This window comes from Pristis pectinata, chromosome 23 (genome assembly GCF_009764475.1).
Source record: "Pristis pectinata isolate sPriPec2 chromosome 23, sPriPec2.1.pri, whole genome shotgun sequence".
In the NCBI taxonomy this organism is placed as follows: domain Eukaryota; kingdom Metazoa; phylum Chordata; class Chondrichthyes; order Rhinopristiformes; family Pristidae; genus Pristis; species Pristis pectinata.
In genome coordinates, this window is record NC_067427.1 from 16,511,457 (window position 1) to 16,537,455 (window position 25,999).

A 25,999-nucleotide genomic window follows, 5' to 3' on the forward strand; every position below is an offset into this window, starting at 1 on the left:
TCTGTCCATTGGACACCGCGATGTTCACCTGTATCCCAAGTCCCTGGGCCTTGCACCAAATCTTTTGTTAGTTTAGCTGAAGTTGAACATGTGGTATGGACAATAGCTGTAAAGTATAAAACTGACCTGCAGGCTGCTTTGGTGGATATAAGGGGCATAGATTTTCCACCCAACTACATAATTTATTTGTAGAAACTAGATTCGTTCCTTGGAGGCCCTCAGTCGCACACTGGCCCAGTCTGGTTCAAACTCTGCTCCTCGATGCTTTGATTGGGTTATTCTCTCAAACTGAGCACAGTGTGGATTAGGACTTTCTTGGACATGTCCCAATAGTAGCACTTGCTATGCACCAACAATTGAGTCCAGTTCCTCTGCACATCTCTGGGTCTGATCTTGTTTTCTGGTTTGGAGCCAGCGTACTTTTCAAGTTTGAAGTGACCTTCCTTTTAAAGCACGTCCTCAGATATTTTGCATGTTTTTTTTCTGTAAACTCTCTTCCCGCCTTGTAGGCGACACCTGATTTTCAGGAGACCAGGCCTCGTAATTATGTGCTGTCGGCCAGTGCATCTGCGGTAAGACATCGCTGGAGCCTCAAAAATCAACCTCCCAATTGTTTTATCTCTCTCTCTCTCTCTCTCTCTCTCTCTCTCTCTCTCTCTCTCTCTCTCTCTCTCTCTCTCTCTCTCTCTCTCTCTCTCTCTCTCTCTCTCTCTCTCTCACCCATAATGTATGCTATAAGGATTGGTGACCCTTTTTACAAGGCCTCTTAATGTAACAAATTTTAAAACTGCAACCTTGGTTCACGTTGCCTACTGTGGAATGTAATCCTGGAGATCTATTCACCTCCATCGACCTTGGTCAAATAGCCTTTTATTGGCTGACTTCCAATATACCTATAGCTTGATAAAGAATTAAACAGAACATTTTTAATACCTCTTAAGATTTTTAATACCTCTTAAGATTTTTCTCTTGGAAGTTGCTCAACACAGGGTCCTGGAAATAAATGAGCCTTCCGTTTCTAGAGATTGCAGGTCTGACCTGGAGGTTTGGTAATCCTCAGCTCAGTCAGGTCATTTCAGACACACCAGTGAAAGGAAGGGCAGATCTCACCCCGTTTCTTTCTCCATCCATTCACTTCTCTCAATATCATACTAATGGCTCAGCCAATGGGGAAACCACTTTCCTTCTCACTTGTTCACTTGAATCATGAAACCCTCTCATTGGGGGGCTGATGTACCACTTTAGTAGAATAAGAGTTGAATGCAGCAGTACAGGGGTCTGCGGCAGACAAGTTTAAATAAAATGTATATATTAGCATATGTGTAGACTCGTTAGGCCCAATGGGCTGTTTCTGCGCAGTGGATTTGATCTAAGTCTAAGCTTCAACATACTACTTTACGTTCCAATACCATTAATCTAAAGTGAGATCAGCTCCCGAACTCCACAGCATCAATTCAATATTCTTTAAATGAAATTTAAAAACCACAGATTGATATCTGCTAATGCCATCTGGTGGTAGGCCCTTTATTATTCCTTTGATCTTGCTGGAAGTGTGCATTTTAATTGGAACTGGTCTTAAATTAAATCTTTCTGCCACAATACCTGAGCTCCATTGAATCTAACACTACAAGCTATAGTGGAACAGGAAGGGTATTTCCTGGAGATTGATCTGAAGGGGCAGTGATGCTATGGCATCATGCATTTCTGGAGCACTTTACCCTGACATTTCCATTCACTTCCATGCAGACGGGATAGGTGCTGAGTTCAGATAACCTGCATTCCTCTCCAATCAGCAACTGGCTTCAAGATGTCATTGGTAGTTGGCTGAGTGTAGATGCTGTATCTGAATTCTCCATGGAAATTATTCTTTGTGGAGAGATCAGCAGCTGTGGAAACCTACAGTGCCCTGATGTACTGAACTCCCCTGAAGTCCTGAACTTACTGAGTAACCAACCCCCATTAAACTTGCCACTACTGGAAGAAGGGCTCACTTTTATTTCCCTTCGTGGCTGACATCTGATGGCGCCATATGCTTTTAAATCATTTTCAGGCTGCGGGCATCACTGGCAAGACCAACAATTCTTAACCCATCGCTCGCTGCCCTTGAGAAGGTGGTGGTGAGCTGCTGCTTTTAACTAGTGCATTCTATGTGGTGAAAGGGCTCCCACAGTGCTGCTGGGTAGGAACTTCCAATATTGAGATCCAAGGATGATAGAGGATTGCTAATATGTTTCCAAGTCAGGATAGTGTGCAGCTTGGAGATAGCATGAAAGTTTCCATTTGCTTGCCATCCTTGTTTTCCTGAGTTGTAAAGATTGGGAGGTGCTTCTGAAGGAGTTGGTGAGTTGCTACAGTGCCTTCCATAGATTGTATACAGTACATCCACAACATGCTGATGAGAGAGGAAGGGAGTGATTAGGGTGAACAATTAGGTGCCAAACTTATGGCTGGTGAAAGGTCATCTAAGTGAAATATTAACCTGGGGTGATTTCAGACTCCTTGAGAGAAGCTACAGCTGAGAAAGCACACCAATGCCTCTACTTCCTCAGAAGGCTAAGGAAATTCTGCATGTACCTGATGACTCTTACCAGTTTTTACAGAAGCACCATGCAACCTGGATGTATCACACCATCCTATATGGATGCATCACAGCTTGGTACGGCAACTGCTCTGCCCAAGATCACAAGAAACTGCAGAGAGTTGTGAACACAGTCCAGTCCATCACACAAACCAGCCTTCCCTCCACTGGTCTCTGTCTGCACTTCCCACTGCCTCAGGAAAGCAGCCAACATAATCAAGGACCCCTCCCATCCCAGTCACTCTGTCTTCTCCCCTCTCCTGTTGGGCAGAGGTACAGAAGTTTGAAAGCACATATCACCAAACTCGAGGACAGCTTCTAGCCCACTGTTATCAGACTCTTGAAAGGACATCTCATATGCTAAAGATGAATTCTTGATCTCCCAATCTACTTCATCGCAGCCCTTGCACTTTATTTGTTTACCTGCACTGCACTTTCTCTGTAGCTGCAATACTATATTCTGTGTTCAGTTATTTTTACTACTCAATGTATGGCACACAAAGTTTTTCCACTGCATCTTGGTTCAGGTGACCATAATAAACCAATGCCAATAATAAGTGTTTCATTCAAGCAAGTGAAAGATATTGTGTCACACTTCTAACTTCATTGTAGATGGCGGCAAGATTTTGGGTAGTTAGGAGTGTGAATCACTTGAACAAAATGTCCCGTCTCTAAATTATCCTTATATTTATGTGTCTGAAGAAGTTAAGTTTCAGGTCAATGGTGACTCTTCAGGATATTGATGCACAAGGATTCAGTGATGTTACACCAATGAATGTCAAGGGAGGATGGTTGGACACTATCTTGAGAATGGCCATTGCCTGGCCCTCGTGTCATGTGAATGGTACTTACCACTTATCAGCCTGAACCTACACATTGCTCACGTCTAACTGCATGCAGGTATAGGCTACTTCATTATCTGAAGAGTTGAGAAATGAGATTGAACATTGAGTAATGATCACCGAACATCCCCACTTCTGTCTATGATGAAGTGAAGATTATTATTGTAATTGAAACTGTTTGTGCCCAGTGCTATACCCAAGGAACACCTGTGTAAACGTTGTCTAGCAACCAGTCACATTCATATTATCTGCCTGAAATATTAAGTCTGGTTCCCTCTCCACAGTTGCTGTCTGACCTGCTGAGTATTTCCAGCATTCTCTGTTTTTATTTCAGATTTCTAGCATCTTCATTTTTTAGTTGCTTTTGGTCCCCTGCCTTCATGGTAATGGTCGAGTGAGGGACATGCTGGGCACGAAACTCCAGATTATGAGGAATAAATTTCTGCTTCTGGCTCATGGCACTCCATGGGTGCCTAGTTTTGAGTTGCTACATTTGCCCTGAATCTAAAATAAACACAGGAAATGCTGGAAATACTCAGCAAGTCAGGCTGCATCTATGTGAAGAGAAACAGAGTTAATGTTTCAGATTGAAGACCATTCTGTTGTTCTGAATCTGTGTCATTTGGGTACGATGGTAGTACCACAGGATATGACGATCAGAATCTTCAGTGTAAAGGTGGGACTTTACAAAGGTTGTATGGTTGTCACTTCTGCCAGTTTGCCTTGGACATGCCAGTAAATTGTTGTGGACAAGGTCAAGTGTGTTCATTCTCTTGCCACCTGCCATGAATCCAGCCAGAGTTACCCCCTTTGGTTGGTGACAGTGCTGCTGAGCCAGTCATGGGGTTGGGCACAGAGTGCACGTGTGTCATTGCTGGGCTCTGCTCCCTCCAAGTGAAAGTCATCATGGAGGAGCACTGATTCGTCAGATGAGGGAGGCAGCAGGCTGTCATCATCCAGAGGAAACTTTTCAAGTGGTGATCTTTCACCAGTTGTTTGACTGGCACCCAGTCCTTCACTGTGAACATTCACTCACTGCATCACTGCTCTGTCACAACTGCATTGTGTACAGTCTACAAAATGCACTGCAGCAACTCGCCTAGGCGGCAGTGTATTCGTGGGAATGCTGCCAAATCACAGACTATCCCCACTTGGAAATATATCAGTGATCCTTTATTATTGCCCCACCAGCAGCACTCTGGTAATACCTTCACCCTGCGGACTGCATCGGTTAGAGGCTGCTCACTATCTCCTTCTGAAGGCCCATGGGGTTATCATCAAATTCTTCCTGCCACGCCCGTGTCCCAAACTTCTGTTGGCACGGGGCACAGAACCAATGTCGAGGATATCCAAGGCTGCTTCCTTCTGATTGGACATCATGCCCCTCCCAACCTTGATATGTCTGTGCTGCCAGTGAAACGTGGATGTAATTGTCCAGATCATTGATGAAAGATTGTGTACTCCTATGTCAAAATGGTGCTTGGCTGGTGGTAGATGCAGCTCTCCCAATTCAGGCACGAGCGAGAAGGGCTGACTGTGCTGCATGTGCCTTTTCTGTACCTGACTCAGGTGCCGGGGTTGCTGTCAGGTCAACCCTCCAGATATCGTAGTTCAATCCTACTGAGTGGCCATTCTCAATGGGAGGTTAACAGTCAGCCACACTCTGCACTTGTCCCCAAGTTCCATAATGTGTGTGGGTACAACCATTCACCCTCATTCACTCATTCCCTTTGAGATCTGTGCGTTTCCCTCATACCCAGAGGTTAACTGTGAGTCTATTCTGATAAAAAGCATCACCAATCCAATACCATATTTATTACATACCCACCTCTGTCTTTGATATGTTTAAAACCCTATTTATCCACCTCATCTGACAAATATACAAACAAGTTTGGTACATTGAAAGGAATTTTATATGATCTGAAAATGCAGCACAACCACAGTGTGCAGGTTGGTGGTGAATCTGCACTTTGCTTCCCCAGCTCTATGCTATTAAAAGCTTCACTTGCCACTTCCTACTCTGTAATGAAATGAATATTGGAACCTGCTGCATACTATTCAGTCATCTTTTTCAATTCTTTTCAGAGGGTATGTAATAAGTGACACTAATTGGCCCCTCTAGCATTCACCCCCTCCAATGTAGATTAATCTGCTACTAACCCCATAATCATTCTGAGGAAAGTTGGATTTGTCTTGAGTCTTGTGAAGTGTGTGTTGTTAGAGGGAAAGCAAGCAGTGCTACTGCATAACAGAGAAAGACTGTTCAACAATTCAGCTCATTAGAATAACTCTTTTCAAATCTTCAGTGCAGTTCCTCAGTTTCCTACACTGCTATCTTATTGATTTCCATTTATATTCAGCCTTTAACACGTGGAAGGTTGCTAAGGTGTTTCACAGATGCATAATCAGGGAAAGTCAGAGACTTGACCAAAGAAGGAGATTCTGGGAGGACGCACTTGATGAAGTGGTTGGTTCAGGGAAGGGTCCTGTAGGAGGCTGGGGTGGAAGATAGTTAATGCAAGGAAATCCCAGGGCTCTGGGTGTTGATGCTTGAACACAGCAGCCACAGCAGAGTAAAGGGAGCATGGGGTCCACAGGAGGCCAGCACCGAAGGAACACAGAGAACTGAGGGCTGGAGGAGGTTACAGGAGGACTGCAGCCTTGGAGAAGTTTTAAAACGTGAAGGTGAATTTTTAATATGGGGCATTAAATATTATAAGATCACAAGTGGGGTTGGTAGTTGTTCCTTTTAGTGTCGGGTCTTTCTGTGCCATCTGAGAACTGTCAGTATTTCTGTCAGGTATGATTGTGTGACGATCTTAACCCATGCTGGTAATATTCTCACAGAAGTGGGGGAATAAAGTGAAATTACTGTATGCATGTCCAAGCACTTCAAATCCAGGATGTGAGCAGCAATGTTTTGTGTTGTTTGATTGCATGCCTTTGAAATACCTTGGTATCATTACCACGTTAAAGGCACAATATAAATGCTTGTTGTTGACTACACCATCCTCCAGATATTTATGTACATCCCATTTTCCTGCATACTTCTGTTTGTGTAAGTACTTAATATAATTTTATACTTAATCATTGAAGCCACCTGTTTTTGCTTCCTGTTTTTCCTGTGTGGTACTCTTAAGACAAATTCAACTTGAAATTTAACTAAACCAATAAAACCTACATATCACTGAAAGAAAAGAAAACGTATTGCAGAACTCTACATAAAACTTCCCAAACCTGCCCACTGATTGAACACTAAATGTTGAGAAATTTCCAAGTGGGATTCTTTGAATAGCAATTCTTCAACAAAGCCAACAGTTTAGTGTTCCCAGTCTCCTCCTCTGGTGCAGTGCTCTCTATCTGCATGGAGTCTTGTCCTGACGGAGATGCATGAGTGAAGATTTCTCCATCACTACTGGTTTGCAGCAGATGTTTCTTTAACACTCACCAGCTGTGGGGTGTTGCTGAACTGACTAAATTCTGATCTGATTCGACCCAAAATCACTTTAGTTTCTTTCCTCCAGAACTTCTGACTATTGAGGTCAGATTTGCAACTTGCTTTATCCATTAGCTGAATTAATAGTTTATTGGTTGTGCCTGTGGATCATTAGGTCTGAGCTGCTGAGATTCAAACCCAGTTATGATCTGCATTGCACAGCTTAAGGCAGAATATTTGATCCACTCAAGAGAATCAGTAGAGGGAGGAGTCTGGGGTGAAACTGGGGAATCCGACCATCTCTGGGGAATGGCAGAGGGATGGGGTGGTGGGGGCTGGGGAGTTCCACCTGGATGTAGTGCAAGGGAAATAGTGAGGGGTCAAAGTAGAAGGACCTATCTCTGACACAGTGTGAGAAGTTGCAGAGAATTGGGATAGGTGGGGGGAGGTGCAAATAGCACAAAGGCCCCAAGATGGTTGGGGTTCAGGGGGACAGTTATCCTGGGGATGGGTGGGAACTTTGCCGATCACCTCCCAAAAGAGGGTCTTTCTGTGCCATCTTTTTCTTTTCTTAACTTCCTAGGAAAAGGGCAGATCCTTTCCACGAATGAGGCAGGAGGACGCGAAAGTGACTTTGGATTTTTGAACCACCTTTTGGGTTGGAATGTGTCACTTGCATCTAATTTGTAACCTTTAAACATTGTGCTGAATCCTATGTCACCAAAAGGAAGGCCTGCCTGGGCTGGCTGTGTTGAACACTCAACTCCATGTCTCCAGTTAATTTTGTAGTGTTTGTGTTGCCCTGACCTTTCCTGTCTTTCCCTGCCTTGAATGAAAATTTGCACTTGTCATGTGAAAGTCAACTAAGTAGGGGAAGGTGAACATCAGACCTCATATTTAATCTTTGCTAAACAGGAGAATTTATCATTACCCATCTGGGGTGATTTTTGGGATTTATAATCAAGACTGTAGTTAAAATGCTGCCCAGTTGTGCACTGCAACCCATAACTACTTTACTCCATTGAGAGGCAGAAATTTGACAGTCGACAGTCCTACTGGTAAAGTTAATTGGTCATGCTTAGTGCTAAAGGATTGGAGTGAGCAACGTCCACATTTTGGTCACAGATGTGACAGGATTTTCAAGGGTGTGCAAGGAATAGGAGGGGATTAAAAACACAGTCCTGAAGAGCAATCCTTCAAGAAAAATGCATTTTATTGAAGAGCCAGTGACTCTTGTATTGTTTAAACTTCTTAGTCTGGAAGTGGGTTTATAATCCAGGATATAAGAGGTGTTAATTGTGCTCCTATTACATGATGTTTCAGATTGTATTAAACTATCAACTGCACTGAAAGTCATGAGCACTAGTTTTAAACTGCTCATTCTGTGAGGAATATATTTACTTCCTATCCTATTGGAGGAAATCTTTCAGTGTGAAGCTTATCATTTCTCTATTTCCTGGAATCTTTCACGTTTACTGTTTAAACATGAATTCAACCAAAGCAGCTCATCAGTTTTCCAAGCTACACAAGTGAAATCAGCAAATTGCCTAATCAGCAACTGTTTAAAACTTGCTTCCATCTTTCCAATCCACAACCTTTAGGGTCGGTAGTCAGTGAGTCAGGGGTCCCAGACTGTTGTGACTTGTCCTAGAGAGCTGTAGAGTTTTAACTGGTTAAGATCCAGCCATCCTGGTTCAGTCTTGAGGCTCCCACGCCATGTTCTGCCAATGTATACCCTGGCTTTCTAGACTTGGCTGACTGGAGTGAGTTCATTTGGTGGCAGTGGGTGTGCATTCCACATCAGGAGAACAGAATCTACCACATATATCTGGGCCAGCTCCACAGAAGAACTATTGAGATGTCTTGGCATCTTAGACACGGTAATGGGTTTCCATGGTGACATGTCAGAACTAACTCATGAAAAAAAGATCAAGTCATTATTGTTGTTAGCCAAGCACGAGCAACCTTTGGATTGTGTGTAAAAAAAAAACCATTCTGTTCCCAGAGGGATTAAGCCAATAGGCTGTGAAAAGCCAGCATTGGTAGATTTGAAAAATAATATTACAAAGATCACACAGTGTGAGACTTGGACATTCAATAGCATAGTTGAGTTCCTTCTTTACTGGCAATTAATTAATGTAGTGAACTCTGATAATCTACTATTCTCTGTCCAGAAATCACAATGATTCGGTATCTGGTTCACTGGAACCCCGTGCCCGCTCTCCGCTTAATACATCGCCTTGCGAGTCGAGAGTTTTTGGGAAGCCAAATAGGGGTAGGACAGATACAGTAAATGGTAGGTCGCTAAAGAATGCTGTGGAACAGAGGGACCTTGGAGTTTAAGTCCATAGTTCCTTGAATGTTGCAACACAGGTAGATAAGGTGGTGAGGAAGGTATCTGGCATGCTTGTCAGTGCATGGAATATAAAAATTGTTATGTTGCAACTTTACAAAACACTGGTTAGACTGCACTTGGAGTATCGTGTTTAGTTCTGGTTGCTACACGATAGCAAGGATGTGGTTGCGCTCGAGAGAAAGTGCAGAGGAGATTTACCAGGATGACGTTGCCTGCATTGGAGAACTTGCGTTATGGGAAGAGATTGGAAGGCTGGGCTTGTTTTCCTTGGAGCGAAGGAGGCTGAGGAGTGATCTGAAAGAGTTATATAAAATTATGAGGCATTGATAGAGTAGATAGACATATTAAAAACAAGAGGGCATAATTTCAAGGTGAGAGAGAGGAGTTTCAAAGGGGATTTAAGGGGAAAAGTTTTTTGTTCCCCACAGAATTGCTTATATTTGGAAACAGGCAGCCACAGGAGGTGGAGTCAGATACAATTACTACATTGAAGAGACATTTAAACAGGCACATAAATAGGCAAGGCATAGAAGGATACAGACATAATGCGGGCAAATGGGATTCGTGTAGATGGGCAAAAAGGTCGGTGTGGATGCAGTGAACTGAAGGGCCCGTTCCTGGGCGATACAATTCTAGGACTCACTGGAGATTTGAACATAGAAAAACTACAGCACAATTCAGGCCCTTCGGCCCACAAAGCTGTGCCGAACATGTCCCTACCCTAGAAATTCTGCCATCATATTTGACCTACCAAAATGATAGAACATAGAAAAACTACAGTTGTTTCCACCATGTGTTTAAAACTTGCCAGGGTTTGTTTCCCACCCCCTTTAAACTCACCTAGTTCAGTGTCTTAAATTAAAGGAATTTAATTTAATTAAACAAGCTGAATTCAAAGTGATGGGTAATATATGAGTAACATCCAATAGTCTGGAAAATCTGCCAGTCTGACATCACCAAAGTCCTACAGGTGCCGAATTATCAGAGTTTTACTATTGGAATGGAGGTGACTGTTACCAGTATCAGGCTATCATACCCAACCACCAGTGAAAGTGACCGTCGATTTTTTTGATCATTTCATGCTAATCTGTAAATTACAGCTAGGCCACTGTTTAGTACCATTTTTTCCAAACCATACATTATTTTTTTTAAAACTTCAGACATTTTGTGATTTGCTGATCCTTGATTCAATTGTGGTGACTGTTAACTTGATTCATACTTTTATCCTTTCTCTCATACTTGTGTCCCTTTTGGGGGAAAAAAACACCCTTTACCCAAAATGTAAGCCAACATCGGTTTGTTGGTACCTGAATTTTCTTTATTGATAATCTGCTGGCAAGTATAGTCCTGTATGATGACAACTCTGATCCAGAGGTATACAATACCAGGGTTTGCTATTTTGGCCTTATTTATTTGATGTCTATAATCCATACCAAACAGTCAGTAGTTAAGACCCTGTTGTCCACAGTTCAAATATGTTTTCTGTTCTTCTGCATGTTTGTGTTGTGTTATCACCGTAGTCTAACCATAGCTTACATTGAACATCAGTAACAATGAGATCCTTCTAGTGTCAAACACTCATCTCCTTTCTTGTTGCTGTGTGGATTTGCAGCTCTGGAGTGAGGAGGTGACGAAAGTGAGTATCCAAAACCCATGGAGAAATATCATAGGCACTGGAAAAACTAGGTTATTGGTTACTTGGTGATTAATATTGGGAAATTAATAAAGAAATATTAAAAGGTGTTTTACAAGCAAGTGCCTCCCAATTGATCAGTACTAAACATGCATTGCTTCAAAAACCTCAGATCAAAATTTGAACCTGCTGCATTCTGCATGTTGATCTCCATCTGTTCCCACTTCCATTCTTGGGGTTGATTGACAAGTTGTTTCAAACAACAGTGGAGCTCTGTCGGGCTCCTGGCTCTTGTGGTGCCCCAGTATTAATGGCCAATGTCAAGTGGTAAAGAGACTTCGGTTGGAAGAGGGAGGCCAGTGGTTCAAAGGGATGGGGAGCAAGGAGAACAATGACCTGTTCTGATATCATTGTTTGTATTTCACGCCTTTGATGTGGCTGGGATCTCACTTAATGACAGGAATAGCGAGGATATTCTGAGAAATGCTTCAACTCGTTGTGATTTCCCCCAAAGGGTCCAGGAAGTAAATGCCCCATAGAAGGAGAACACATCAGTGATGACGGGGATTAAAGACATCTACCCAGTTATGCAAATGTCAAAGGGCAAGAGCACCTCAAAACTGTGTACAGCAGCTAGATAGTTCCCAATCCATAAATCTGCTCAGTGAAGAGATGCAGTGAGGCCGGGGGAGTGAGATGTCAAAAATCACAGCCAAAAATAGGAAGTTTATACTTATGGAAGTGGAACGTGATTCTCTTTCAATATGAAATCTCTCCAGCACTGTATGGTAAAGCACCTTACACCCAATATTAACAAAATCAGAGCAACACTGATTCTGTCTAAAAAATCAAATGTGAGATGTCTACAGTTTTACATTTTAAATCTAAATTACTTGTAAAATTTCATTGAAATACAAGTAGATGGTTCCTGAACGTGGCAGTTAGGGGTGTAACAATCCTATCTGGCTGCCACAGTGTTGAGCAGTTTGCTCTGTTTTTACCATGTGACCCATGCTCTGGTCTTTTCATGTCTGTTGGAGTGGGTGGGGATCAATGATGAATTAAAGCTGCAATATATGGAATACACTAGTGCCGCTTCCTGGTCAAAGTCAAACTCTTATCACTTTGGCAAATTTTGATCTTTTGCTGCATTTCACTCTGCTGCATGGCTCCTGATTACTCTCCATAAATATTTTAAACCCAGAAGATCTGTCTGAAAGATAAACTTAAAGTGCTTGTATTTGTGTTTTTAGCAACCATTGATGTTGCATTTGGGAAAAGAAATTATTTTTTTTATTATATTCTTTGCATCAAAGGCATTAATGAATCCCATCTTCTAGTGTATGTATGTTGCAGCTTTATCAACAGATGGATTCTTGGCATTTCCTTGGTATTGTTTCAGATCTAAAAAATTGCAGCAATATTTTAATAATTTTATTGATTAACCATGCATGGAATTGAGATTGTTCTAGGAAATGAAGGGTGTATGTTAATACAGTGGGTCTAATACTGATGATTCAGACAGATACCTTATGGCATCGGTCTGATTCGGTTTATCCTTTCCAATTCTTGCAAGCAGACTACCCACAGCTAGCTCCACCTTGTGTTGAATTCTATTTTAATTTGACCTGTGTAACCAATTAAAGGGATAGCTGGATTTTGGTCCTGCTCTTTCATTTTCTAACATTTTACTGATGTTCTTGCTGTAATATCTTTTCTAGTTTTGGGGGCGGCAGGAGCCATTTTAAACAAAATCTAGTCTGTGATGATATTTACAATGCACATTTTTCATACAGTTTTATATTAAGCTCGGCATGCCTTTTGTTTGTTCTTTTCAACGGCCTAAAGAAATAATGATACTTGCATCTCAATTTTGCCCTTTGCGCTGAGAATGCGATTGATTTCTTCAACCATCAAAAGAATTTTCCATTCTTGAGTCTCTTGCATGCATAAATTGCAGCCCACCTCAGCCAAACTTGGTGTGGCTACATTATTTAATATTGGCAAACATCAGTGCACAGTTTGCATTGGATGTGATGGAGTTTCAACACAGGTATGGATTACTGGTGATCACTGTTAATCTTTTGGGAAGTGTTAATGCTTCGTTTCTGCATGACTAATAAAACTTCTTCCTCAATATAGAGTGGCTTCCTTTAACCTTTTGCTTGTACGTTTTAAGACGAGCATTTTTTATAGGCACATTGAGTTGCTCATTAATACTTGTTTCTGTTTAATTAACTAGCCAATAAACATAAAGTATTAACTGTGTAGCCATTTGGGCTGGAAGCTGGTAATCAACACATTGGCTGCTGTGGGGAAGTATAGTCATTTATCACCTTTAACACCAGTGAGGTTACTGAGGGGACAGAGCCACTCACCTGATCGTTCACCTACGTGTAAACCTGATGGGCAGGAAAAGAGAGGCTCACCCATCAAAACTGGCCCATATTCCTGATGGCCTTGAGTATCATGACTGCAATCTGCTCCTTCCAAGTTTGACTGTGATCTTGTTCCTTACACCAAAGCTTTGTTCTTTAAGCTGATGCAGGGCATTCTTGAGTCTGAAAGAAATGGGTCTGAGAAATCTAATCCAACCTTCAAATTCACTGTAACACTTTGTATCTAATGTGTTTAGCAGACCACACATAAAAAGATGCACTTTGAACATCGAGATGCATGGACGCTGTGTCCATTGTACAATGCAAAGGGGTGGCCCATTCATTCAGCAACCTAATGTTGCAAACGACACAGCGGACCATGTCACCAAAACATCACTACTGTTTTTCTGATTATTTTTTCAGTCAAATAGTGAGTCAAAGATGGTTACAAATGTAGTGTGTGAAATGGATTCCGGTCGCTTGTATCAAGGTGTGCTGCATGTTGACAGTAGGAGTCAACTGTCCTCTCTGTTGCAGTTGGCCTTTGGGGTGTCAGTCAATTCAACATGCTGTTCTCCTTGGTCTCCAGATCGTGAACTATTGCCACAGCCACTGTGCTCTGTGTTTGTCCATTCCCAACTGGAAATGAGTGGCTTATAATTCAGTTTTTTCCATGTTTTTTTTGTATGTAACCATTTCTGTGTTTAATCCATTGCTAGGGACGGGCTTCAAGGTGGTCCAGTGCATGAAGCAGCATTGATAAACCGTTCAACATAGAATCCATGGACTTGTAGGCAACCAATAAGTTTATCACGTTGAATATGAAGCTGAAATTTGTTTAAAAAAAACTTCTATAATGCACAAAGAATTGGTCTTTTAATTGTGTTTGAAACGAACAATTTAATTTAGTTATGGTTGCACCAAATTAATTGGCCACCTTAAAGTCATAAAGACTAACAAGGCCATCTCTGTTGCCATTACAGAAACCTGGTAGTGTGAGGGACAGGACTGGCAGCTCAACATTCCTGGATTTTGTTGTTTTAGATGTGATAGAGAGGGGGTGAAAGAGGTGGAGGGGTTGCACTACTGATAAGGGAGAATGTCACAGCAGGGCTCAGAGAGGACACACTGGAGGGCTCATCCACAGAGCCAATTTGGGTGGAGCTCAGAAATAAGAAAGGTGCAATTACGCTGATGGGATTATACATTAGGCCCCCCCCAATAGCCACCGAGAGGTGGAGGAGCAGATATGTAGACGGATTATGGAAAGGTGCAGAATCAGAATCAGTTTTATTATCACTGCCTTATGTGACGTGAAATTTGTTGTTTTGTGGCAGCAGTACAGTGCAAAGACATAAAAAAACCATTACAAAATAAATAAGTAGTTAGATAAATAGTGCATTAAAAAAGGAATAATGAGGTATGACGGTGGAGGGGAAGAAGCTGTTCCTGAATCATTGAGTGTGGGTCTTCAGGCTCCTGTACCTCCTCCCTGACGATAGTAACAAGAAGAGGGCATGTTCCGGATGATGAGGATCCTTAGTGATGGATGCTGCTGCCTTGAGGCAGGGTTGACATAGTGGGGGACTTTAACTTCCCCAGTATTGATTGGAACTTCCTTAATACAAGAGGCTTAGATGGGGCAGGATTTCTTCAGTGCATCCAAGAGGATGTCCTTGAAACAGTATGTGGAGAGTCCAACTAGAGGAGAGAACATACTGGACCTGGTTTTGGGAAATGAGCCAGGCCAGGTGACAGACCTGATAGTGGGAGAACATTTTAGGAATATTGACCACAACTCAATATGTTTTTAAGATGGTTATGAGTAAAGATAAAATCAGATCTTGCGGGAAGGTACTAGATTGGGGGAAGGCAAATTACGACAGGATAAGACAGGAGGTAAGGGGCATCAATTGGAGGCAGCTGCTGGTAGACAAGTTCATGTCTGACTTGTGAGAGTTGTTTAGAGATCAGCTGATTGTAGTTCAGGATTGGCATATTCCAGTCTGGAGTAAGGACAAGGATGGTAAGGTAAGAGAACCTTGGATGACCCAAGAGGTCCTAAATTTAGTCAGGAAGAAAAAGGAAGCATATGTAAGATTTGGGAAGCTAAAATCAGACTGGGCCCTTGTAGAATATAAAGGTATCAGGAAAGTGCTCAAACAGGTGATTAGGAAGGCTGAAAGGAGCCATGAAATGTCCTTGGCGAGCTGGATCAAGGAGAATCCCAAGGCATTTTATATTTTTATTAAGAAAAAGAGGATATCGAAGGAGAGGGTAGGTCCACTCAAGGATAAAGGAGGGAATTTGTGCTTGGAGTCAGAGCAAGTAGCTGAGGTACCAAATGAGTGTATTGTGTCAGCATTTACAGCAGAGAAGGATTTGGAGGATAGTGAAAGCAGAGTGGGGCATGCTAGTGTGCTGGGACATTTTGAGATTAAGGAGGAGGTAGTGCTGGGTCTTCTGAAAAGCATTAAGGTAGATGTCCCCAGGGCCTGATGGCAGGTATCCCAGAATATTGAAAGAAGCAACTGAGGGATTGTTGGGGCTTTGACAAAGATCTTTGTGTCCTCACTAGGAACAGGTGAGATCCCCGAGTACTGGAGAGTAGCAAATGTTGTGCCTTTGTTCAAGAAGAGAAATAGGGATAATCCAGGTAATTATAGGCCAGTGAGCCTCACATCAGTGATAGGGAAGCTATTGGAGAGGATACTGAGGGATAGGATTTATGTGCATTTGGAAAGGCGTAGCCTGCTTATTAGGGAGAGTCAGCATGACTTTGTGCGGGCAGATCATGCCTTCCAAACTTGATCAAGTGTTTTGAGGAGGTGACAAAGGAGCTTGATGAAGGTAAGGCAGTGGATGTTATCTATATAGACTTTAGTAAGGCTTTTGATAAGGTCCCTCATGGTAGGTTGATTCAGAAGATAACGATGCATGGGATCCAGGGTGAATTACAAGTTTGGATTCCGAACTGTCTTGCCCATAGAAGACACAGAGTAGGGGTGGAAGGCTGTTATTCTGGCTGGAGGTCCGTGACCAGTGGTGTTCTGCAAGGATCAGTGCTGGGACCTCTGTTTGTGATAAATATCAATGATTTGGATGAAAATGTAGATGGGTGGATTAGCAAGTTTGTGGATGACACCAGGATTGGTGGATCTGTGGACAGTGTAAAGGACTATCAAAGACGACAGCAGGATATAGATCAGTTACTGATATGGGCAGAGAAGTGGCAGACGGAGTTTAATCCGGGCAAGTGTGAGGTGTTGCATTTTGGGAGGTCAAATGAAAGGAGAAAGTATATAGTTAATGGTAGGCCCCTTAATAGCATTGAAGGTACAGAGAGATCTTGGGGTCCAGGTTATTATTCACTGGAAGTGGCTATGTAATTGGAGAAGGTGATAAAGAAGGCACATGGCACGCTTGCCTTCATTGGTAGGGGTGTTGAGTATAAGAGTAAGGAAGTCATGCTGCAGCTTTATAAAACTTTAGTCAGACCACACTTGGAGTGTTGTGTGCAGTTCTGGTCACCCCATTATAGGAAGGATGTGGAGACTGTGGAGGGGGAGCAGAAGATGTTTACCAGAATGCTCCCTAGATTAGAGGGTGTGAGCTATAAGGAAAGGATAGTCAAACTTGGGTTGCTCTCCCTAAAGCATCAGAGGCTGAGGGGAGACCTGATAGAGGTTTTTTAAATTATGGAAACCATAGATAGGGTAGACAGTCAAAATCTTTTCCCCAGGGTAGAAATGTCAAACACCAGAGGACATGATTTTAAGGTTAGAGGGGGGAAGTTTAAAGGCAACATGAAGGGCAAGTTTTTTACGTAGAGGTGGTAGATGCCCAGAATAGGTTACCGGGGTAGTACTGGAAACAGGCAGTTTGGTGGAGTTTAAGAGGCTTTTAGATAGACACATGAATATGAGGGGAATGGAGGGATATGGATGATACACAGGAGGAGGACATTTGGTATAAATTGGCACAATTTAGTACGTAATTTTGGTATAATTTAGTACAAGATCGGCACAACATGGATTTAAATGCTTTCATGGTTCTTCTGGAAGGATCTGGCAGTGAAAGTGAGTGCTGTATACACCTGCATCCATTTTACACCCTTGCACCTAAGTCTCAAACCACCTCTGATGGACAAGTTGAGGCAGCAGCCAGTAGAATTTCGATTGATGTAGGTAGACCAAACCAACTGGCCTACCAGAACTGATTATTTTGGAGGAACTCCTGTTTGAGAATCACCAAATCCTGATGATTGAGTTGCTGATGATTCATTCATCTAAACACAGTAGATGACTGCACAAAACAAACAATCTGGACAAAGGTATAATGGTTGCTTTGGAAGAGGTAAATCAGCACTGGTTTGTATCAGTGGTTGTGTGAGCTGTTCACAGATTGCTGTGTTAATGTGCAACTTTGTTCAGGTTTCTCCTTCTCCCCCCCGCCCCCCCTCCACCTTTTCCATTTGCAGGCAGAGCAGGAGTTGCGAGTGGCACAGACAGAGTTCGACCGGCAAGCTGAGGTTACCCGGTTACTGCTGGAGGGCATCAGTAGTACTCACGTATGTAGCTGAATGGAAAGAGACGTTTCTGTTATTATCTGGCTCTTTTTATCACAATTTATAACATGCTGCATACCACGCAGCAGAGCACAAGCATAATCGAATGATTCCTACCAAATCCGACATCACCTCCTCTGGCACCAGTGGATTTACATAGAATCTAGAACATTGAAGCAGGCCATTCCAACTAACTGGTTTATGTCGATGTTCGTGGCCCACATGAACTCCTTTCTGCCCCACTTCATCTCATCCTATCAACATGTCCTTCTATTGCTCTTTTCCTCATCTGTTTATCAAACTTCTTAAACAGTATACCCAATTGCTCCCTATGGTAGTGGGTCCCTCGTTCTAGCTGTTAAAGCTTCAGCTGAATTCCCTGTTATCAATGACAATCTTTTATTTATCATTCCTGTTCTCTGATCAAACACGTGTGGAAACATTTTCTCCACATTTGCCCTGTTAAGTCCTTTGATAATTTTCCAACCTCTACCATGTCATCCCTTTTTTCTGCTATCAGTTGATTTTCCTTCTCATGACGACAGTCATTAATATTAATTTTTTTTAACCATTGAAAACGTCAGCAGTAGGATAGGAAATTGGCCTCAAATATCACTGAAAACCTGTCAATAAAGAGAAACACAGGTTGGTGAAACAGGCCATTCAGCCCATCCATGTTGTTTAGTCATCTGGGGAGCGAGCAGTCCTGATCACATGTCCCACTGGGTTCCAGTGTTCTTCCGTCTCTTTTTTCCTTCCGTGCGCCTGTCCTTTACCACATGAATCACTAACCCTGGAAATAAAGTCCACAGCCTCGCAACATTTTGTTTCATCTGTGCTTTGCTGTAAATCTAATATTAAGCGCAGGAGACCGTACAGCCAACGTAAACTCTTTGCAGACCCCATTGTATAGCATGGAAACAGGCACTTCTGCCCAATGTGTCTCCACTGACCATCAAGCACCCATCTACAGTCCTCTTACATCCCCATCACCTACCCTACACACAAACCCCAACCCCGATTCTCCAGTCACCTACCTACACTAGGGGTAACTTGCTGTAGTTAATTGACCCACCAGTCAGCACACCTTAAGAATATGGGAACCCCACATGGGCACCGGAAGAACCTGCAGACTCCACACAGACAGCATCCGGAGATCATGACTGAACTCGGATCTCTGGAACCATGAGGAAGCAGCACTAATAGCTGGACCATTGTGACACCCTGTCTAATTAGATCCCCTGCTCCTTCCTCATACTTGTTTTTTCCCTTTTTCTTTTCCAAGTATGTGAATGCCCAGTTTCCTTTTACTCGTTACTATTGAATCTACATTACAGTGGCTCTCTTGGGTCTTGGTTCCTTGGTATGATGTGTTATTGCCTGCAGTGAGTTAGGAGTTACACTGCCAGCATCCCTGTATTCTGGTGCTCAGTATCAACCAGAAAAGAGAGGCTGACTGTGGTACTAGGGAGGAGGCTCAGGGGTTTAAAGGATAGATATGTGGTACAGCAGTAAATTAAAACCATCCCAGCACTTTGTTGAGGACCTCCTGCTGCTGAGAGGCCACAAGTACAGCCAGTTGATTAAAAGATTTGAAATTCTGTTTCTAATGGAAAGCAGGAAAAAATGTTTTCTCCATTAGGACTGTTCCCCTCTCACTTCCAGATTCATCCAGGGACTACCCTGCCTTAATGCTTCATCAGGGGGAGATTATGTTGCTGTTACACGGTTTAGTCCATGAGCTAAAGAATGTTGTTTTGAACCAGGGTGGACTGAATAGAAAGTAATGTTCATTTGAATGATTCATAGCTACAGATTGTTGTTTTAAAAACAAGTCAAAACCTCTCTTTTTACAGACCAACCACCTCCGCTGCCTACATGAGTTTGTGGAGGCCCAGGCTACGTATTACGCCCAGTGTTACCAGTATACCGTGGACCTACAGAAACTACTGGGCAGGTAAGGAGCAGCAGATGCAGCAGGTGAAGTATCCAGACCTACTCAGCCTTGTTTATCTCAAATTCCACTCAAAAGTGGTGCACACGGAGACTCAGTGTGCTGCCCCTGTGCTGTTATTTAGGAACGCCAGACCTGCTAGGCAACATTCAGCTTGCCTGCAACTATCCTGGTCACTTCTTGTAAGTATTTGCTCAAGTGAGGAGGATCTTGTTGGCAAGCATTCATTGTCCATCCTTAATTGCTCCTAAACTGAGGGGTCAACTTTACTGGTGATTCTGGAGCTGCTGGGAGGTCAGACTGGATTATGATGGTGGATTTCTTATCCTGAAGGATGTGAGTGAACTGCCTGAGTGTTTGTGACAATCTGGTAGTTTCATGGTTTTATTCCAGATTTATTTACTCATTTGAATTTACATTCCCCAGGTACCGTGGCGGGATTCAAACTTGTGTCTCTGGACCAGTGGTCCAGGCCTCTGCACACTAGTCCAGCGACTTAATCTCTCTGCTGCAGTGCACCTCTCTACCACTCTGCAACATTGCAGTTATTGTAATTGTACCAATCAATCTCTATCAATTGATCTAGATATGGACCTGGTAGGAAACCCTTGTGTTGTGAAGCTTAGAGAACCTGGTCTGTCACCTCTTCCACCCAGTGCTAGACCTAACATGTGTTGTGAAGCTTAGAGAACCTGGTCTGTCACCTATTCCACCCAGTGCTAGACCTAACATGTGTCAGGGCTCTTATTACTCATATGGATCCTAATATGTTTTTTCTGAAAGTAAATCCATCTCCTCAATCACTGGTTGCTTTTGAGAGTCTCTGAATCTCCCTGTGTCCATCTTGTTCCAAGCTTCCACCTCGCCTCATCTGCTTTGTTAGAATCATTGGATCCACTTGAAGCCCTGTACAAATTATACAGGTTGCATGGTCCAAACCCCACTCTTGTCTACAATGTATGCAGAGGTCAGCTATTCTGTGAAGGCAACACCAGGTGATAAATGCATTGTTTTCCACATGCTGCAGGAGATTAGTGATGACAAGAAGGATGGGAGCTGTAATGTCAGGGAACACCACCCTTTCCCTTCCTTTACCCCTTCTGCTTCAAGTCATACCTCACTCCGATCTGGACCTCAGTTGCCATTCCTTCCACTCTTGCTGGGTCAATTCCTTAAACATCCCATTCAACACCATTGCAGGAGCACACCAACATGTACACTGCGGGGAGGGTCAACCAGCTCTCTCTCGGGCAGCCAGAACTGGGCAATAAATCCCACCTATGCGGTGACGTCCATGTCTGGAGATTAAATGAATCAAGTCAAACCATATTAGAGGGCACGTGTAAACATAATAACAATGTTAGTGTAGTAGTTATGTTACCTGACAAATGATTCAATGAATTCAACTCCAAACATACATCAGTAAGTGGAACCATGAGGCCATTGAATTGTCACAAAAACCCACTCGCTAACATTCAGTAGGATTGAACCTCATTGTTACCTGGCCTGTGTATGGCTGCATCCCATATTAACATTGTAGGACTCTTGCCATCTCAGAATCAGATTTTTTAAAATCACTGACTTGTATGACGTGAAATTTGTTGTTTTGCAGCAGCAGTATTGTGCAAAGACCTAAAATTACTATAATTTACAAAATAAATAAGTAGTGCAAAAAAAAGGAATAACGAGGTAGCGTTCATGGACCGTTCAGAAATCTGAATGCGGAGGGGAAGAAGCTGTTACTGAATCATTGCATTTGGGTCTTCAGGCTCCTGTACCTCCTCCCTGATGGTAGTAACGAGAAGAGGGCATGTCCTAAATGGTAAGGGTCCTTTAGTGATGGATGCCACCTTCTTGAGGCACTGCTTCTTGAAGGTGCCCTCGATGGTGGGGAAGATTGTGCCCATGATGAAGCTGGCTGAGTCTTTAACCCTTAACCCTCTACAGCCTCTTGCGATCCTTTGCATTGGAGCCTCCGTACCAGGCTGTGATGCAACCAGTCAGAATGAAGTGGACCATCAAGACACTCATTTGTACGAACAAGCACCCAGGGTCTGAACCAGACTAGCAACAAGTGTCCAGCAAATAAATTTAAACTATTTACACTTGCAAAATAACTAATGCAATGAACAGTGAGCAGGTGAAGTAATATAGCGCCTTATACCACATATCATCGGAGAGCCATGTTTTCATCTTTGTTTGAAAACAAATAACCAATCAATACATTCTAATTAAGTGTCTCCCTGTATTTTTGAATGTCTCTTTTGTGTACCTACCTTCCCTCCCTCCCTCCCTCCCCTCTATCCACCTGTCTCTGAATCTGAGTGTCTCCGAATCTGAGTGTCTCCTTTCTCTCCTCCCTCTATTTGTGTAAGTCACACAGGAATCAGGAGGAAGATAATGCAGTGACTGTTAACACCTAATTGTTACTTCCACAGAACCCAACAAGACAGGTTGAACATAGTGAACTGACTTTATGTATAACTTTGATCCCAAACTAGTATTGTTGATTTGCAGCATTAAGCTCAGTGGTGACCTCTAAAGGAAGGCTGTTCCTTAACTATTTTTATAACCTTATTATAATTTTCATTTCATGCTTTCAGCTCCAATGGAGAAATGTAAGTATAAATCATGGATTTATGATATTAATTCTTAAACTGTGAAAACTCCTGTTTATGATGAACAATAATTTCTGCAGCATCTTTATTCTGTACCATCCATGTGAAGAGACTGATGTATCTGTAGCCAAATATCCCATTGTAAATGGGGTTGTCATCCCCTCGGGGAACTGGGTTGAAATCCACAGGAATTGAAGATTAATCTCCTGGAAGTAACTGTGATTTAAAAAAAAGAACCATCAGGGCATTTGAAATGTTTTTTTCATCTTTATTGAATGCCTTTTATTGGTCATAAGAAATATTGGGAATTGGAGGTTGGGGGAAAGTTTTTTATTTGATATTTGGAGGTCATGTGACTACCCTTGATGAATGCATTTAATCAAAATTGGCCACCCAAGTTCCAAATATTGCTGCTATTTGGTGTATGGGTTGGGGAGGGGGTGCAATGTGGTGGGTGATTAGAGTTAGCATGAGGGTAACAATGATTCCTGTACCCAATGGTCCTGTAGGATCTTGACCATCAAAGTGGCTGTTACTGAGATGGCATGGCTGTGTCCCGCTGAGGAGAGATGTGACCTTGGCCTCTCCGCATTAGTGGACCTTGAGTATATGCTGCATACTTGGGGTGACCAATATCTCTGAGAGGAGGTGAAAGCCATTACAAAAGCTGTTTACATCTCATTACCCTGGGAGGATTACCATTCTGCATTGCTTTTAGCTGTTGGTGGTCTATGATCTCATTGCCCTACCCCCTCCCCTCACCATTCCCAGCACACTGCACCATCAGGCTGCCTGGATATGGCTGAACTGCCTTGCTTTCTACCAGGACATTGAGACAAACTTGGTTTTGTCCCTGCCTGATGAGTTGTTACAAAGAGGACAGGAGAAGAGTTACAAGAGAGTGACTGGGGCTGTCTTACATCATATCAGGTGCCAATTCAAAGCTTTTAATGTCAGCCCAGAATGGACACCCCAGGCTGAGCAGCATCTGGGAGATTTAGAGTGAAGAATGTTACAGAGTCTGCTGGGAATGGGGAATGTTTGGGGTTTCCTGATATCTCTCTCCAGAAGTGCACTCAGTTTTTCAGCAGTTTGTGTTTGAGGACCATAGTCAGGAGGCACTTTTTCACTTGAAGGTGGAAACCTGGAACTCTGTTCTCTTAAACGATAATGGGGTAGGCAGCAGTAGAAAAGTAATTTTGTGCAGTAAGGTTATGAAACCAAAGTAGGGTGAACAGATCATTCATTTTCTGGTTTAATAGCAGCTGCTTATGGCTCCCTGGGGCCTGACGGAATATTCCCCAGGCTGTTTCACGAGGCAAGGGAGGAGATTGCTGAACCACTGGCTAGGATCTTTGAGTCCTCATTGTCCACGGGAATGGTACCAGAGGATTGGAGGGTGGCAAATGTTGTCCCCTTATTCAAAAAAGGTAGTAGGGATAGTCCAGGGAATTACAGACCAGTTAGCCTTATGGCAAGCTGTTAGAAAGGCTACTAAGAGATAGGATCTATGAGCAGTTAGAGAATCATGGACGGATTAGGGACAGCCAGCATGGCTTTGTGAAGGGAAGATCTTACCTCACTAGCCTGATAGGGTTCTTTGAGGAGGTGACCAGGAAGATTGATGAGGGTAGTGCAGGAGATGTGGTCTACATGGATTTTAGTAAGGCGTTTGACAAGGTTCCACATGGTAGGCTTCTTCAGAAGGTCAGAGGGCAAGGGATCCAGGGAGGCTTGGCCATGTGGATTCAGAATTGGCTTGCCTGTAGAAAGCAGAGGGTTGTGGTGGAGGGAGTGTATTCAGATTGGAGGGCTGTGACTAGTGGTGTCCCACAAGGATCGGTTCTGGGACTTCTACTTTTTGTGATATTTATTAATGACTTGGATGAGGGGGTGGAAGGCTGCGTTAGCAAGTTTGCAGACGACACAAAGGTCAGTGGTGTTGTGGATAGTGCGGAGGGCTGCCAAAGCTTAAAGAGGGATATTGATAGGTTGCAGAGCTGGGCTGAGAAGTGGCAGATGGAGTTCAATCCAGAGAAGTGTGAGGTGGTACACCTTGGAAAGACAAACTCCAAGGCAGAGTACAAGGTTAATGGCAGGATTCTGGGTAGTATGGAGGAGCAGAGGAATCTGGGAGTACATATCCACAGGTCACTGAAAGTTGCCACACAGGTGGATAGGGTAGTTAAGAAAGCTTATGGGATGTTAGCTTTCATAAGTCGTGGGATCGAGTTTAAGAGCCGCGAGGTAATGATGCAGCTCTACAAAACTCTGGTTAGATCACACTTGGAGTACTCTGTCCAATTCTGGTCTCCTCATTATAGGAAGGATGTGGAGGCGTTGGAAAGGGTGTAGAGGAGATTTACCAGGATGCTGCCTGGATTAGAGAGTATGGATTATGCGGAAAGACTAAGGGAGCCAGGGCTTTACTCATTGGAGAGAAGGAGGATGAGGGGAGACATGATAGAGGTGTACAAAATATTAAGAAGAATAGATAGAGTAGACAGCCAGCGCCTCTTTCCCAGGGCACCAATACTCAATATAAGAGGGCATGGCTTTAAAGTGATGGGTGGGAAGTTCAAGGGAGATATCAGAGGAAGGTTTTTTACCCAGAGAGTGGTTGGTGCATGGAATGCGCTGCCTGGGGTGGTGGAGGCTGATACGTCGGTCAAGTTCAAGAGATTGTTAGATAAGCATATGGAGGAATTTAAAATAGAGGGATATGTGGGAGGAAGGGGTTAGATGGTTTTAGGCGTGGTTTAAAGGTCGGCACAACATGGTGAGCCAAAGGGCCTGTATTGTGCTGTATTATTCTATGGCTGAGTAGACTCTTCCCATTCCTGCGTTCAGTAGGGTTACTGGGATTAAACCCAAATAAAGGTCTATGCCAAGCAGACACCAAGGTTTTCCTGGTGGTTCCCAAAAGAGAGAATTTATTCCATCCTGGACTTCCGGCAGGACCCACTTCCTTCCTGTATGGTCTCTCACCTTTTAATTCATGCAGTTGGGATCCACTTTCCAGTTGTTAGTGACTGTGGACAACAGAGCACAAGTTGGCTTGGTAGGAGGTAAGTGCGCCATACCAGCAAAACAATTTATTTCCGGTGTTGAGTCACCATGGTGAAGTTATTTTCAGATTAATCTCCATGATCTGTATCTCGTGGCCACTGTGTGCCAGTGATTTAATGGCTGACTTGCCCAAGCTTTCTGGTTGTAATACAAGAACCAATTCCAACAAGGTAAATTGTCAAGAAATTGAATATTTGTTGCCAGCACTGTGAGCTGAAGATGAGGCAAGGCAGTTTGAGGAGCTGAGGACATAAACTGCAGTAACTCCTCCCAGTAAAAGCAGGACAACTTCTCCAGAAAAATACAGTGAGTGGAGGATAGTTACTTATCACATGTACATAAAGTATATCACTTTACAACAGTGTGGTTACTGAGATTGACTGACAAGAGATTACTTGGTCATCTCTAGTCTGGTTAGCAATAGGACTATCACCATAAGCAGCCTTTCAATTCATTCTTGTGAGCTGGTGGTGGGGGGTGGGGTGGGGGGAAGCAACTTACATTTATATAGCATCTTTATAAACTTTGCAAGTCCAGAATAGCATTTATAGCCTTGAGTTAAATTTGA

General features: G+C 43.0%; 1 protein-coding gene across 4 annotated transcripts in view; it reads left to right on the forward strand.

Annotated features, from left to right (window-relative positions):
• Positions 1-25,999, forward strand: part of sh3glb2b (SH3-domain GRB2-like endophilin B2b) — an 84,812-nt gene that overhangs the window by 55,785 nt on the left and 3,028 nt on the right. Inside the window, exons 6-10 of one of the 4 annotated variants that reach the window (XM_052037247.1) lie at positions 510-572; positions 10,825-10,848; positions 17,704-17,793; positions 19,647-19,747; positions 22,348-22,362. In XM_052037247.1, the coding sequence (XP_051893207.1) occupies positions 510-572; positions 10,825-10,848; positions 17,704-17,793; positions 19,647-19,747; positions 22,348-22,362 (293 nt within the window). The remainder of the gene's footprint in view (positions 1-509; positions 573-10,824; positions 10,849-17,703; positions 17,794-19,646; positions 19,748-22,347; positions 22,363-25,999) is intronic. The other 3 variants (XM_052037248.1, XM_052037249.1, XM_052037250.1) reach the window with 3 other exon arrangements.